At 34.6% G+C, this 15,171-nt stretch overlaps 1 protein-coding gene and 1 long non-coding RNA gene across 4 annotated transcripts; both read left to right on the top strand.

Annotated features, from left to right (window-relative positions):
* The first annotated feature begins 526 nt into the window (after positions 1–526).
* On the top strand, positions 527–13,184 carry LOC109173753. Its single transcript, XR_002052957.1, has 3 exons — positions 527–602; positions 10,481–10,492; positions 13,174–13,184. It is a non-coding gene; the product is annotated as an uncharacterized LOC109173753 (long non-coding RNA).
* LOC109173752 (transcription factor PCL1-like) lies at positions 10,541–14,252 on the top strand. Of its 3 annotated transcripts, none has more exons than XM_019323044.1 (2): positions 10,541–11,825; positions 14,005–14,252. In XM_019323044.1, the coding sequence occupies exon 1, from the start codon at positions 10,793–10,795 to the stop codon at positions 11,792–11,794; it is 1,002 nt and encodes a 333-aa protein (XP_019178589.1). In that variant the 5' UTR covers positions 10,541–10,792; the 3' UTR covers positions 11,795–11,825; positions 14,005–14,252. The 3 variants fall into 3 exon arrangements, with proteins under 3 accessions (XP_019178589.1, XP_019178590.1, XP_019178588.1); XM_019323045.1 differs by having other exon boundaries at positions 13,990–14,006; XM_019323043.1 differs by having other exon boundaries at positions 10,542–11,825; positions 14,052–14,252.
* Positions 14,253–15,171: the final 919 nt, after the last annotated feature.

Below are 15,171 nucleotides of genomic sequence, written 5' to 3'. Positions count from 1 at the left end.
AAAAAAAATGAATAGTAACGGTACTAAATTGTTAGTTTTGAAAGTTGTGGACTCAAATTAACAACACCCCAATAGTCATAGGACCAAAAGTGAAATTAACTCTATTTTAACTATACATAGTTCTATTTAAATTCACTTATCCCATCCAAATAATCAATAGATGAATATTTTGTCACGATGTCAAACATGTATCGCATTATATAATATCCACACTCAACACCTTCCGGTTGTATCGGCCATCGGGCACTACAAAACACATATATATTTTAGTAATTTAAACAAGTTATTATAATTCAAAATATCACACTAAACCTTTAATTCAATTTTCATACATACTTTGCATTGCTTCCAATTGATGTTCCTAACCCGTCTATTCGTAGGAACATAGCGAAATGCCATATATTAATTATAAACATACATAAAAATTTATAAATTTATTTATAAATAATATAATAGAAGTTAAAATACTTATATTAATAAAAGGTATTTACTTGCATATTCAGAGTAGCTTTAATTTCAATGGTGTGATCACAAGGCAAGGGATCCAAGACATATACGCTTTTTGAGCATATGCAAATCATCAAAAGTAACCAATGAGATCTGTTGGGAAAAATACGTTCAAAGCTGAAAGACTTTTTCCTTGTCCTAATTTCATGGGAGCTCATGGTTGTTATCTACACAATTAGTGTGAACGTGGAATGGGGAAACAAAGTCAAGGTCTAAGGTTTCCTACTTTTTTGTGAATGCAGGGCTATGTTTAGAGCTCCTTTAGTATAAATAAAAGTTGTGTCCTTCACTATTCATGATGCACTCAAAAAGGAATTTTCCTTTTTTGACTTTCTTCACTTCGTACATACCCTCCAGTCCGAGCATATATATAGTCAGGTTCGCCTACGTGGTTGCTAGTGCAAGCTATCCGTAGTAGGTCTGTGTAGCCTGTCGAAAGCGTGCCAGGGTTCTAACTGCACCGTTACCGGGTAAATAATGCTTTTAAGGCAGTGTTATTATAACACGGCATAGATTTCCTTTCAACCATACACCCTTAGTGTTCGTGCTTCTTAAAAGGCTTCCAGATCGCGCGTTGACGTTGCGTCTATTTTCCAACAGTTAAAAGCGTTATTTCAGCAACAGTCAACTACTTAAATCATGAAGCAAATTATAATAATTTTTTGGCGACATGATAGTGTAGCAACAACAGAGATTAGCAGTGGAAGACAACAGTTTCATACAAAACAATACTGGTGAAGCACACTGCTTCGGCTTATGTGTAACCTTTAAGCAAGGGAGTACAACATAAATAATTATTGGGTTCATATCGGAGCTTTGACCATACTCCGATGAGGTTTGTCTCCTCATATTTTAATATGACACATGCATACTTATATTATAATATACTATCATATGCAAATGATTATCTTGAGCATTAGTAGTCATATATTATGCATATTGACCATGTTCCCTTAAAACTATCATAATTTAGAAGATGGTTTGCCTATATCTTTGCATTCAATTGATTATTATCTTTTGAGTGCATGTGAAACGTGAAATATATATTGTGACAAGCATTTTAGAAATCACCATTTCATATTTTGTATGGTGAGTGCTTTGAATATTATATAGAAAATTAACAGTGGTGTACACAAAGATAAGTGAATTGTTATTATTCACATGTATGAGCTTTATGAATTTGTTTTGTTAGAAGTGTTGATTTAACACTACCGCTAAGTGATTGAATCATCAATATGATATAAAGCATATAAATTGTATACTTATGCACATGTTAATTTACAACATTATGTGTTATTATTGTGGATATGTTATAAACATTGCACTATTTGATGAAATACATATATGCTTTATAGTCACTTAATCCTAAATGTCTGAATTGTGTACTGAGACTAAATTCTAAGGTTTTACTTACATTGTGGTGGTAAAATGAAAAAGTCATCCTTCTTGAATACTCTGTCTAGGAAGATGGTTTTTAAGTAAACTTCGGTTTCACCACTCGACCTGGGAGTTTTTTAAGAAGTAGGGTGTTGATCATGTAGGCTAGTTAGAGCGCCACTTGATCTTCACCTGAAATGAGGTTGACTTTCATATATTGTTAAATAATCACAGTCTTGCAATAGAAATTGTTGAAGTACTGCAATAGTAATATTGATCTGCATCATATGAATGCTTTATATGAGTTTTAATCTCCTCAAGTGAAAGAAAATTTGTGCAGGTGGTAACTTTGAATTCTCCCTGTTGAGAAATATTTCCTAATAAATGTTTGTTTGAACATATTCTTTGTGTATGAGATTAATTTCTTATAAGAATATGATGTAAAATTTGTGATTATGTTGTTCAACTTGAAGTAGCATGTGGACAACATTATCTCTATGGCTTACTAACAATGAGCATTTATATATAATATAATATATACATTATTTAAATTCTTGGTTGAGTCATCTTGAAAGATCTATAATTCCTGTTTAAAGGGTAATTATGATGGGTTGAGATAACCAAATTTGTTGAAATATATTCAACTATTGAGTATGTATTAGGAAGTGCGAAGCTACTAGAATGCTCCACAAAGAAAATCGGCAAAACCCAATCTACAAAGGAGCTAATGTTGGGCACCAAAAGATCAGCCTGGGTAAGAGATCAAATACATTTGACAAAAATATTTGTAAGTGCTGCTTTGTAGGGGTGATTAAATCCTTATATTTTCACCAAAAGTTTCTCTGTGGTATTGAGAATAATGATGAAAGAGAATGTTTCATGTTAAGCGTGAAAATCTCAAGGGATTATTTACGAGTAAACGAAGTACTCGTCAAAGTGCATGTAAGTTTGATCAAGAGAATCAACTTACTTGAAGGCTAATTATGAGGATTAGTCGTTGAATCATTGGAAGGACTTAAAGTCCAAGTGGTAATGAATTCGTGGTGGGTCCCACTTTTGTGGTCAAACGAAGCCATGAAAAGAGTTACAAAATAGTACACTAGTTGGTCATTCCTACAATGTGTGTACTTGTGAGGTTGAGCTACAGCTCTTAATGAATTCATAACTCTTTGAGAAGGGTGGTTTAATTTTGTTGAGACAAACCTAATGAATTCACCGCATAATGACATGGTTACAAAAGTGCTCTTGGTGACTTATACTCAATTGGGGTGGTCTATTTTGAGGTAGATCAGACCTAAAGAGATCCCTGATTTGAGTGGAAAAGGCTAACCGCCTCTTATGAAAGATAATGGGGGTATCCCAAGAAGCTGAGTGGCTAAGAAATATGTTGATAACTGTGCAGTCGTGGGGGTGTCCAACACCTTTACTACATATACATTGTGATTCACAAACTTTCGTTTGCATTGCAAATAACAGTGCCTATGATAGAAAGAAAGGAATTACAACTGATTTATGTCTTTAACTACTCTATAAGCCTTTAATGGTGGTCTATACTGGGATAGACTTGATAGAGTTAAAAGTCTATATTGAGATGGACTTGACAAGACATAAAGATCTATAATACTGATAGACTTAATAGAGTTAAAAGTCTATGTTGAAATAGACTTTGACAGAGTGGAAGTCTATATTAAGATAGACATAACAGACTTGAATATTAAGAGTATTCAAAAGAAGTCAAAGAGTTTGACTTTCCTAGAACCTGCTTCATAGAGTTGGTGTGTGCATTAGAGTTCAAAATTTATCAAACCGATAGTTCAAGATTCATATCACTCTCTGGAAGAAAATTACTCAATATCACTATGTGTCAGTTCAAGTTCTCAAACACTGGCGTTAAGATCAACTCGGTTGTATTGCTCAGACATTATCCTTTCTAGCCTTCTACGTTGAACGTGTGGGGGATTGTTGGGAAAAATACGTTCAAAGCTGAAGGACTTTTTCCTTGTCCTAATTTCATGGGAGCTCATGGTTGTTATCCACACAATTAGTGTGAACGTGGAATAGGGAAACAAAGTCAAGGTCTAAGGTTTCCTACTTTTATGTGAATGCAGGGATGTGTTTAGAGCTCCTTTAGTATAAAAGTTGTGTCCTTCACTATTCATGATGCACTCAAAAAGGAAGTTTCCTTTTTTGACTTTCTTCACTTCATACATACCCTCCAGTTTGAGCATATATATAGTCAGGTTCGCCTACGTAGTTGCTAGTGCAAGCTATCCGTAGTAGGTCTATGTAGCCTGTCGAAAGCGTGCCAGGGTTCTAACTACACCGTTACCGGGCAAATAATGCTTTTAAGGCAGTGTTATTATAACACCGCATAGATTTCCTTTCAACCATATACCCTTAGTGTCCGTGCTTCTTAAAAGGCTTCCAGATCGCGTGTTGACGTTGCGTCTATTTTCCAACAAGATCTACATTTACAAAACACACATACATATTAAAAATTTAATATCTAATACTTCGAATAAAGTTATTAAGTTATATTAGTAAAGTAAAAGAACAATTTTCTTACCCTTGATGATATGAGGCTAAAATAAATTGTTTATTTTTTTGCTGCTCCATAACGTGAATGAAATATGACGTAACAGCGGGAACATTTCGTTTAACCATATCCTTTGAAATATGAGTCGGATAGATAAACCTGATTGACGTGACTTGAAACTGATTGCACAACCAATTAAGAAATCTGAAAATTAACAAATAATAAGATTATTCACGTCAACCAACTTAAGGTCCTTTATCGACACAAGCTTTTTAATATTCAATGAATAACCAGAAGGAACCTTGACACATTTTAAACATGCACAAAAACTTGTTTTATCTTTTTTTTTTTTTTTTTTTTTTTTGGATAAAGTATGACAAGTTGGAGGTAAGTATGTCTGCTTTCCCGATTCTTGTGGTGCTAACTTTTCACGTATTCCCATTTCAACCGTATCCTTTCTAGCCTTAACACCATCTTTCGTCTTTCCTTGAATGTTCAACAATGTCCCAATAATGTTGTCACAAACATTTTTCTCAACACGCATCACATCAAGACAATGTCTAACTAATAAATGCTCTCAATATGGTAGATCCAAAATATAGACATCTTCTTCCAGATATAGTCTTTTGAGTAATCTTACAAATCTTTCCAAAATCAACATCAACATTCTTAACACGTTCACCGCATGTCCAGATAAAGACAAACGAGCTACTCGAGTATCAGATTTTCCATTAAAACCTTGTTTCTTCCTCCGATAAGGATGACCAGTATTGAGAAACAGGGCCGGTCCAAATAAAATTGCGGTCATGTGCAATATTTTAATTTGGACCATTTTTTCAAGTAATTTTTATATATAATAATAGTTGTTCAAAAAGTTGTGTCAAAAATTTAAAATATAAATATTGTATAAAAAATACATCTAAAATTTCATTTAAAAAGTGATATGCGTTGTGCACATTTATACACAAAATCATCTACCAAACTTTTGATATCATTGTTGTGCACTCTATCATTTAATTTTTTTTTAATCTCACAATCATCTTGATCTTCTATATGAAGATTAACATCTAACAATTTTTCCTTGGCATCATCTTTTTGCTCATCTATTTGAGTTTTTTTTTTTTTTTTTTTTTTTGTAATGAATTTTTCAAGAGCTCCCTTTTGAGATTGAGTTAGTTGTTCAATTCTTATTTTCTTTGTACGCTTTTCAAACCCAGATGAATATTTTCTAGAAGACATGATTATAAAATCCTAAGGAAAAAAATAAGAATTTATTTAGAAACTCTATGAATAAATAATTAATCAAGAAACGAATTTGTGAATATATTATTCTAAAATTAAAATTATTAAGTCATGTAAATAATGGTACCCAGGTTGGACTTCCATTTGGAAGGTTGTGAGTTCGAGCCTCAGTGGAGGCGTTATTGGTTCTTTGTGTTTCAGCATGTTGAGAAAGTATATGAACAGATACTACAATGTAATAGAGAGTCTTTATCTGAAAGTATATGAACAGATACTACAATGTAATAGAGAGTCTTTATCCCAGATAAGAACTGCCTGGGAGTATCTGCTGAAATTTGAATTGCACTTAAATTACCGTCTTTGCGTCAAATTAGTACAATTACCGTCTTTGCGTCAAATTAGTACAAACAACACTACAGCACACATCAAATTAAATATTAAATATTTACTGCTGAAATTTGAATTGCACTTAAATTACCGTATTTGCGTCAAATTAGTACAAACAACACTACAGCACATATCAAATTAAATATTAAATATTTAAATAAGAACAATTACCTATGAAATTTGTTGTCTAACTTGTCTCTCATCTATCTGTTACTGTTGTCTCACATATGTTTGTGAGATTTTCCTTTGTTAGGGCATCCTCAAACGAACGGACCCGGCGAACGGAGCAAAGCCTTGAACGCAGTTAGGCTTAAGAAAAGAGTAGAAGCAGAGTTTTTGAGGAGAGAAAACACTTCCTGTTTTGTGTGTTCTTTTCAGTATGTGCTTCGAAAATCTGCTGCACTCTACCCCTTCTTATATAGGGATGTAGGTCCTTAATAGCATTAAACAAGGTCATTTAAACTTGGCTTTGTAACATCTAAAACAGCATGCCATTGAATTGCACTTAAATTACCGTCTTTGCGTCAAATTAGTACAAACAACACTACAGCACACATCAAATTAAATATTAAATATTTAAATATTTAAATAAGAACAATTACCTATGAAATTTGTTGTCTAACTTGTCTCTAATCTATCTGTTACTGTCGCCTCACATATGTTTGTGAGATTTTCCTTTGTTAGGGCATCCTCAATAGTTGAGGATTTTTCCCCAGATTTTTGTGAGCCCAACATTCACTTTATCATCCATTATCTCACTCAATCACAAAAATTCTTCTTCTCATTAGTTTTAAATTTTTTCACAACTTTTTGTGCACCCACCATTTTATCTCCATATTTTAAGTTGTAGGTGATAGATTATCTCCATATCTCCAAATTTCTGACATGATTCTTTGAGTTGCAGGCGAAAGATTTTGTCAAAATTTTGCTTTCCCATTTGTCAAAAAGCAACCCAAGGGAACTTTACTGTTCCAAAATTTGGTGATGAACCCTTTATTGGGGTTGCCCTTATGCTAGTAAGCAGTACACCGCTAGGTTAGGAGCTTAGGGTAATAGGGTTTGTCGGTTAAATTGTTCGATGCAGTGGATTAGCGAAATAACATGCACGGTTCGAATGCAGCGAAATATTATATATAATAATTTTTTTTAAAAAAAAAATATGGGGGCCCCAATTTTGGGGGGCCCGGGGCAGACTTGCCTAGGGCCGGCCTTGTTGAGAAATGTCATGTGGCTCATAAACACATTCTTTTTACTATTACTCAACCATAGACGGAGAGTTTTATCTTTACAAATATGACATGCATTAGCTCCTTTAGTAGTATAACCCGATAGGTTACCATATGTTGGGAAATCATTTATTGTGCAAAAAATCATTGCACATCAAGTAAAGTTGATTCGACTATAAGCATCATACACCGGCACACATTCATTCCACAACATCTTTAAATTCTCAACAAGCGGTGCTAGATATACATCTATGTCATTTTTTGGTTGTTTATTTAGGCACTGATATCAACAACGACAACATGATGTATTTTCTTTTCATACACAACCAAGGTGAAAGATTGTAAACTACTAAAAGAACCGGTCAAGTACTATGTCGACGGCTCATGTTACCATGAGGATTCATTTCATCAGTACACAATCAAAGTCTAAGATTTCTATTTTCAGTACCGAATTCAGGTCACCTCCTAACAATATTCCTCCATTGAGGTGAATCAGCTGGATGTCTCAGTTTTTCATCTTCTTTTCTTCATTGCAATTTTTTGTCTCTCTTGGATTGGCAAACATGCGTTTAAATCTTGGTATTACGGGTAAATACCATAATACTTTGGTTGGGGGGACCTTTCTTATTCTCACACGTATCTTTCTTTTTATAACGTGATGCCTCACACTTTGGACACACATGCAAGTCTTTATATTCTTTCCAATACAATATACAATCATTTGGACATGCATGTATCCTCTCAATGTCCATACCCAACGGGCACAATAATTTTTTTGCTTCGTAAGTTGAATTAGAAAGTTCATTATCACCAGGAAGTATGTCTTTTAGTAGTTCTAATAATCTCGTGAAACTCTTACTACTCCATCCATTCTTTGCTTTTAAATTATATAATTTAAGCAAATAAGATAACTTAGTAAATTTAGTACTTCCAAGAAACAAATGTTTTTCAACATTGTCAAACAAACTTTTAAATTTATGAGGCATTTCACTAAAATCTCCATGCACATCACGCATCATATCATCTATTCGGTCATTATCTTCATCATCCTCATCATTGCTAGCATGAGGTGCAATATTCTCCTCATTAAACTAATGAGTTTGACTATTTGCTTGAGTTTCACTGTGTGCATGAGTTTCACTATCTATATGAGTTTCCTTACATGCACTTGTACTAGGAAGTAAGCTAAGTTTTCACCATATCATATCCATTGATCGTACCCTTCCTTAAAACCGCAACGTATCAAATGACTATTCACTTGATCATAACTACGATATCTTCTCAAATTTTTACAATCACAACACAGGCACACAATAAAGTCTTCCGCCTTTTTACTCCTATTTTCTTCAGCATATTGTATACACTCTTGAACCTCTTGCATATATTTGAATGTAGTATTGTTTTCATACATCCAACTCTTATCCATATCTGTCAATTCATAAAATGCTACTCTAAGTACTATGGAGATATGGATACGCAATGATGGACACATTTATAAACGATATTAGGTGATTTGAATTGAAACCAAATTACCTAATTCGTAATCAAAATACCTAATGTATAATCAAAGTATATCTAACTCATCATCAAATTCAATCTAATTCATCAAACTACATAATTCATATTCAATATACACACACACACCTAACTAATCAAATACCTAATTTGTCAAATTACCTAATTCATCAAAGAACCTAATTTGTAATCAAAGAACCTAATTCTTAATAAAAGTACTTTTTTTTTTTTGAAAATCTTAATAAAAGCACTTAATTCATCAAAATACCAAATGTATAATCAAAATGTACATAACTCATCAAATTTAATCTAATTCATTAAACTACATAATTTTTATTCAATATATATACCTAACTAATCAAATACCTAATTTATCAAACTAACTAATTCATCAAAATACCTATTTCACAAAAAATATATATATTATTAAAATTCAAAATTTAATACTTAAAAGCCAAAATTCAAAATAGAATAATAATAATAATAATTCTTGCCCCATAGGTACCAGAGTACCGTGCGTGGTTAGCGGCGGTGGCTGAGGCGTGGGTTGGCAGCTCAGCAGCAATGGCATCGACGGTGGAGCGTGGTGAAGTCGACAGTGAAGGCGGTGGAGCGTGGCAATGGTGGTGGCGATGGAGCCGTGCAATGGTAGTGGCAGTGGAGGTTGCAGTAGCGGTGGCGAGGTCACTAGCGTCGTCGTCCTCACTGGCGTTGAGAAGGAGTGGTGGCAATGGCGGCGTGGAGTTTGGATCTAATCTATTCGAGAAAGAGCGCATCTGCAACACTAAGAACGAAGGAGAGAGGATGGTTTTTATTTGATTTCCTGCCACTATTCCAATAAGAACAGTCACAAAATGTTTGTTTCTTTTATTTTAATATTAAGTTTCCGTGACCGTTCTACGAGGAACGGTCGCGGGAACTAGCCGCTTTTTTTTAGACCGTGAACATTTTATTTAAAAACAATCGCGGATTCTTATTCAAATAATTACAGTTATGCAACCGCGAAATTTTTTAAAGAATACACCACCATTCTTTTTATAACAGTTGCTAAAAGTCAGTCTTCTTTATTCATTTTTGTACTACAGTATATATGATTGTGCTAACTTAGGCCCATCCTCAACCTACTTACTTGTTATTTAATTTTAAAAATTACTCACATTAATTTACTTAGGCCCTGTTTGGTAAAATGGCTGTTAGCTGATAGCTGTTAGCTGTTAGCTGATTGTGTTAATTAGAGGGTATAAATAGTTGATAACAATGGCTGATTGTAGAAAAGTGTTTGGTAAATTAGCTTAGCTGATAGCTGTTTGGTATAATTTCTTTTCTCAAAAAGCTAATTGAAAAAGTTGCTTGGAGTAGCTTTTTGAATTTTAGCCTTTTGAAGTTGCAAAAAGCTAATTAACCAAACATTTATATTGATATTTTAACTAAATCAAATAATTGATAGTGGTCAAATAAGCCAAAATTGACCTATAGGCCAATTTTTTACCAAACAGGGCCTTAGACTATTATACATGTATTTAATGTACTTCATTATATTTTTAATTTTACATTTTATAAAAAAAAATATTATATAAGAATTTGAGAGAATAATTTATTTTTTTTGAAAAAAAAAAATATTAACTATAATATTATTTTTTAGAAATTTTCAAATAAAAGGATAAACATATACGGAGTAACATTGATTGAGATATTTATATATGTGGTGGAAGAAAGATATTTAGAAGATCAAAAATATCTAAGCTGAGGCGTCCACGGTGGCGATCTTATTTGGAATCAGATTTGCACTTTTTCACACTTTATCCCTTTTCTACAATTTATTTATTTTCACCGTCGGCCCCTCATTTTTCCAAGAATCTCCGAAATATCTTCTCGCTTTTCCGATCTTTTCTCTTCCGATCCATACCCGGTAAACCAGGGAATCTGATTTTGCCGTTTGATTGAATACAGAGTATTGGAATAAAAACTGAAAATTTTGATCAGTGATTAAGCTTCAGTTGCCATGGGGGAGGAAGTGAAAATTGGTTACTATGGCGGCGCCGGTGCCGGTGCCGGCGCCGGAGATGAGGATAGGTTGATGGAGTGGGAGGAAGGTCTTCCGAGCATAGATGATCTGACTCCGTTGTCGCAGGCGCTGATCCCGCCGGAGTTGGCAACGGCGTTTCGGATTTGTCCGGAACCGACTAGGACTATGCTTGACGTTAATCGTGCATCGCAGTCGACGTTTTCTTCGCTGCGGGGAGGGCAATCTCAGACGCTTTCGTCTTCAAATAATTTTAATTTTAAGCCGTTTAATGAGGAGAGGAACAGAGAGCAGATGGTTGTGGAGGACGATGTGGATCCGACCCGGGAGGGGTCCGATTCTAGGAAGATGCGGAGGATCGAGTCCTGTGGAGGCGCGGAGGAGGCTGACTCGGCTGTTCGGAATGAGAATTGCGGGGACGATCCGTCGGCGAAGACTCTGAAGAGGCCGAGGCTGGTCTGGACGCCGCAGCTGCACAAGCGGTTCGTGGACGTGGTGGCGCATCTGGGGATCAAAAACGCGGTGCCAAAGACGATTATGCAGCTCATGAACGTGGAGGGGCTCACCCGGGAGAACGTCGCTAGTCATTTGCAGAAGTATAGGCTCTATTTGAAGAGGATGCAAGGGTTATCGAACGAGGGACCTTCGTCCTCTGATCATTTGTTCGCTTCCACACCTGTGCCTCAGAGCTTACACGAATCCGGAGGTAGCGGTTATGGCCACGGAAATGGCCACGGAAACGGCCACTCTCACGGAAATGGACACAGTCACAACAGTAATGGCTACATGGCTATGCCATACCCGCCGCAAATGATGCCTATGCCAATGATTGGCATGGCTGCTCATGGCGGATTACCAGTGGGGAATCCAAATGGCGGACCATCTAATGGCTTTCACCATCAGTATGGTCTGATGCAGCAGAGGGACTGGTCGGGGAACAGATATGGCGCATATAATCACGTTGCTCCCACTGATAAGTAAATGCTGCAGCTTGGCATAAAAATGGATAGAGGTCAGGTTCTTGGTCCTATGAGCTTTTAATGTCAATGTGTGTAGATACTGCTTGTGAAATTGCCAAACTGGACAGTATATGACTAGGTGAATGGAAAATTGATTTTTGTTAAGAGACTTTAGTGCCAAGCAATAGAGGTATATGAATATATGCATTGGTGATCCCGTGATTAGTTTGTAATAATTGGTTCTTATCTTCAATAGAATGTTATTGGCTAAAATATAGTGCTCGTTTTCAGTGTTCTGTTCTTTTTGAATTGATACTTCTTTTTCTCTGATACTCCGTATCTTTTTATATTCATTATGTTAAAGGAGCTGGATATTTATTGTTTGTACTATAGAGCTTGTTTATATGTATACCAATTATGTTTTGTGAAATTTTGGATTTGTTTCTCTTTTAATGTAATTTTATTGAATTTGCCAAATTTGAAACTTGTGAATTTGTGAATTGTCATCATCACCAAAACAGGTTGTTACATTAGTGCATTGTGTTGTTCTGTAGACTAATCATCTCATCTTTTTACTGCTTAATTAGTTGAGTTTGTTGTATGAATATGAAATGCATCTTAGGGATCTTTGCAATGTAGAAGTACATTACCGTCTTAGTATATCACATGTGTGCTAGATGACATTTCATGGTCTTGTAGGCGAATGACCTCATTATCTTTTTTACAGCTTAGTTTGTTATATAAGTAGTGAAAGCCATTTGAGGGACCTGTAGAACTTGAAAGTAGACTACCTTGTTGAAGTATATTGCAAGTGTGCTAGATGACATTATTCATCAACTCCACAGTCTTCATTAACTACTAAACTGCAAATCTGCAATTGTTAAAAGTAAACATGTTGTGTCGAAAATCTGAAATGTTCCTCGTTACTTTGAGTATCTCATTGGTTTTTCTAAATATTCTCTTTTGTTCTACAGTTCTACTCTCGACTCTCATTTAACACAAATAAGTTTCAGCCTTACTGCCAAATGGTGACTCTTGCCACCTGTCAGAGTTTTCGACTTTTTATTTCAGGGAAGGTTACTGCTCATGGAACAATATGTGAACAGTACCCAAACTGTTAACAGTAACTTGAGTACTGTTCATTTTCTATTTTTATTTTCAACATAGACTCAAACAACTTCAACCAATCTCATGTGTCTTTGCTAGAGTCTTCCAATTGTGTTTAATGTTTGGCATTCAATCTTTGCATAAGGTCTTCAAAACTTTCAAATGAGTATGGGAATTGTCACCCATTTTCTCCATGATTTTTCAAGTTTCCTTTCAATGTTTTAAGAATTCCCAAAGAAGTGTTATATTTTTTCTTTCTTCTTCAAGCAGTAGTTGCCTTTGCTGCCTCCGAAGAACCAGTTTTGCATCAAAGAAGTCTTTTCAGGTTTTTTCTTCAATTCTTTTTCAGGATTCCACCGTTTTATAAAGAAACGGTGGACTCAAGAAGCCTTTTTCGGTTCATTCATGTTCATTATGCTCTTTGAGGGGAGTCTCGTATTGGTCTTTCTTTTCCAGGTTGTTAGTCTTGCTCTGATTCCAGTTTCTTTTTTCGAGCTCAAAAATCATATCATTCGTTGCACTTTTACAGATCATATTTTCTGTTTATGTTGTGCATTTTCCCGTATTGAAGACAAGATTGCTGAAGATTTTTTCAATGTTTACTATGCAAGTTGGACATATTGCATATGCTTCAACCAGAGGGAAAATGTTAAAAAACTTAAAAACTGTAAAAGACTCAATTTTATTTTCAAAAAAAAAAAGTAAAAGACTCAATTTTTCTAAGAACCTCTTGGCTTTATATAGTTAGACTATTTGGGTATCTCATAGCCTATAATAGTATAATATTAAGCTCTTATCATCTTTCCATCAATTCATATAGTTACCTTTTGTTCTACTCTTGTGTCTCTTGCTTAATAATACATATAAGCTTCTGTCTTAACTGTGGCTAGTGACTCTTTGCTACTCATAGAACCTTTTGAGTTTTGACTTATTTCTCCATTTTCTTAACAATAAGACATTGTTGTGAAATTAGCACGAATCTCGGCTCTTGAGGCCAAAATAAAAAGGGCAGAAGCAGATTGTGTGGTTGTGATGTGATGCAACTTGTGAAGTTGTGTATCTATTTACATGTACTGTTTGCCAACAATATTCAAAATTTGTGTTTATTAGGTTCACAAGTATTAGAAACCGAGTAGCATGCCAAACTGAAGCATATGTAGCTTGATTTGTAGAGTGGAGCTGAGAGCATGTTGGTTGGGGTTGGCGAAGCAAGGAAGGAAGAAGCTGAATTTGAGAAACATTTTCTTCATTTTGATGAAATCTGAACTAAGCAGGCCGCCCAGTTTCAGTCTACTCTGCAGACAGATGGGTTCTCAATAAATCTCTTATACCTCATCCTGTTCTTCCAGTCATGAATTGCATGTTTTGTGTTACAACTTTCTTTGTTCCTCCTTTTTCTAAGTTTTCATAAAGAATGTCTTAGTTTTGAACCTCATCCCAATCAAAGTTGGCATTATCATGTTTAGCTATATACATAATTCACCACTGAAACCAACACAGCTATTTGTTAGTCTCATGGATCGCAATAATTATAAAATTCATCTCTTTTTTTTTTTTTACTAAAATCTGCAATTATTAATGAACCTTTCTTAAGGTAGTTGAGATCAGTCCGTACTTTTCCCAAGAAAGTTGAATCTCCAATCCTAAGGAGTGGACAGGGCCAAACGCTGGTGTGCATAAGGGATCTGCCCACTTTGAGCATAATTTTGGATTTGCCCAAATTTACCACACTGTCGTTGCCGAAGTTCAACCTTGATCTCTTCTCCCAACTATTGTCTACTCAACCATTGAGCTAAGCCCGTGCAGACAAAAGCAGTCCATACTTTTTTAAAGAAGTCCATATATATATATATATATATATATATATATATATATATATATATATATGTATATGTATGTATGTATGTGTGTGTGTGTGAGAGTGAGAGAGAGAGAGAACTGTGAAGTGAGTAAATAAAATTTTTAATAACTACTATAAGAGTAAAATTTATTTATATTGTAATATTGTCACTTTAGTCTTTATTTTTTCATTACATCATTTACTCCTATTTGTTTGTCACAATTTGTCTTCTATTTAGATTTTTGTATTTAATAAAAATGGTTAAACATTTTAATTGAATAATGACAAAATTAAAAGTATGTGTCAATGACAAAAAATGAAATTTGCTCATTACAAGTAAATACCCAACATAATTAGTGGCATGATTAATAATTTTAAACACAATAAATTATTAATTATAATAAGTATTATACACTAAAATTTAATAAAAATGACATTAAATCTTATGGAAG

This window comes from Ipomoea nil, unplaced genomic scaffold (assembly GCF_001879475.1).
Source record: "Ipomoea nil cultivar Tokyo-kokei standard unplaced genomic scaffold, Asagao_1.1 scaffold0482, whole genome shotgun sequence".
NCBI lineage: Eukaryota > Viridiplantae > Streptophyta > Magnoliopsida > Solanales > Convolvulaceae > Ipomoea > Ipomoea nil.
Note: the sequence above shows the minus strand (reverse complement) of the source record. Positions and strands in the feature narration are given on the sequence as shown.

Excerpts from the sequence above, each read along its gene's own strand:
- LOC109173752 (XM_019323044.1), top strand. The coding sequence starts at position 10,793 with ATGGGGGAGGAAGTGAAAATTGGTTACTATGGCGGCGCCGGTGCCGGT.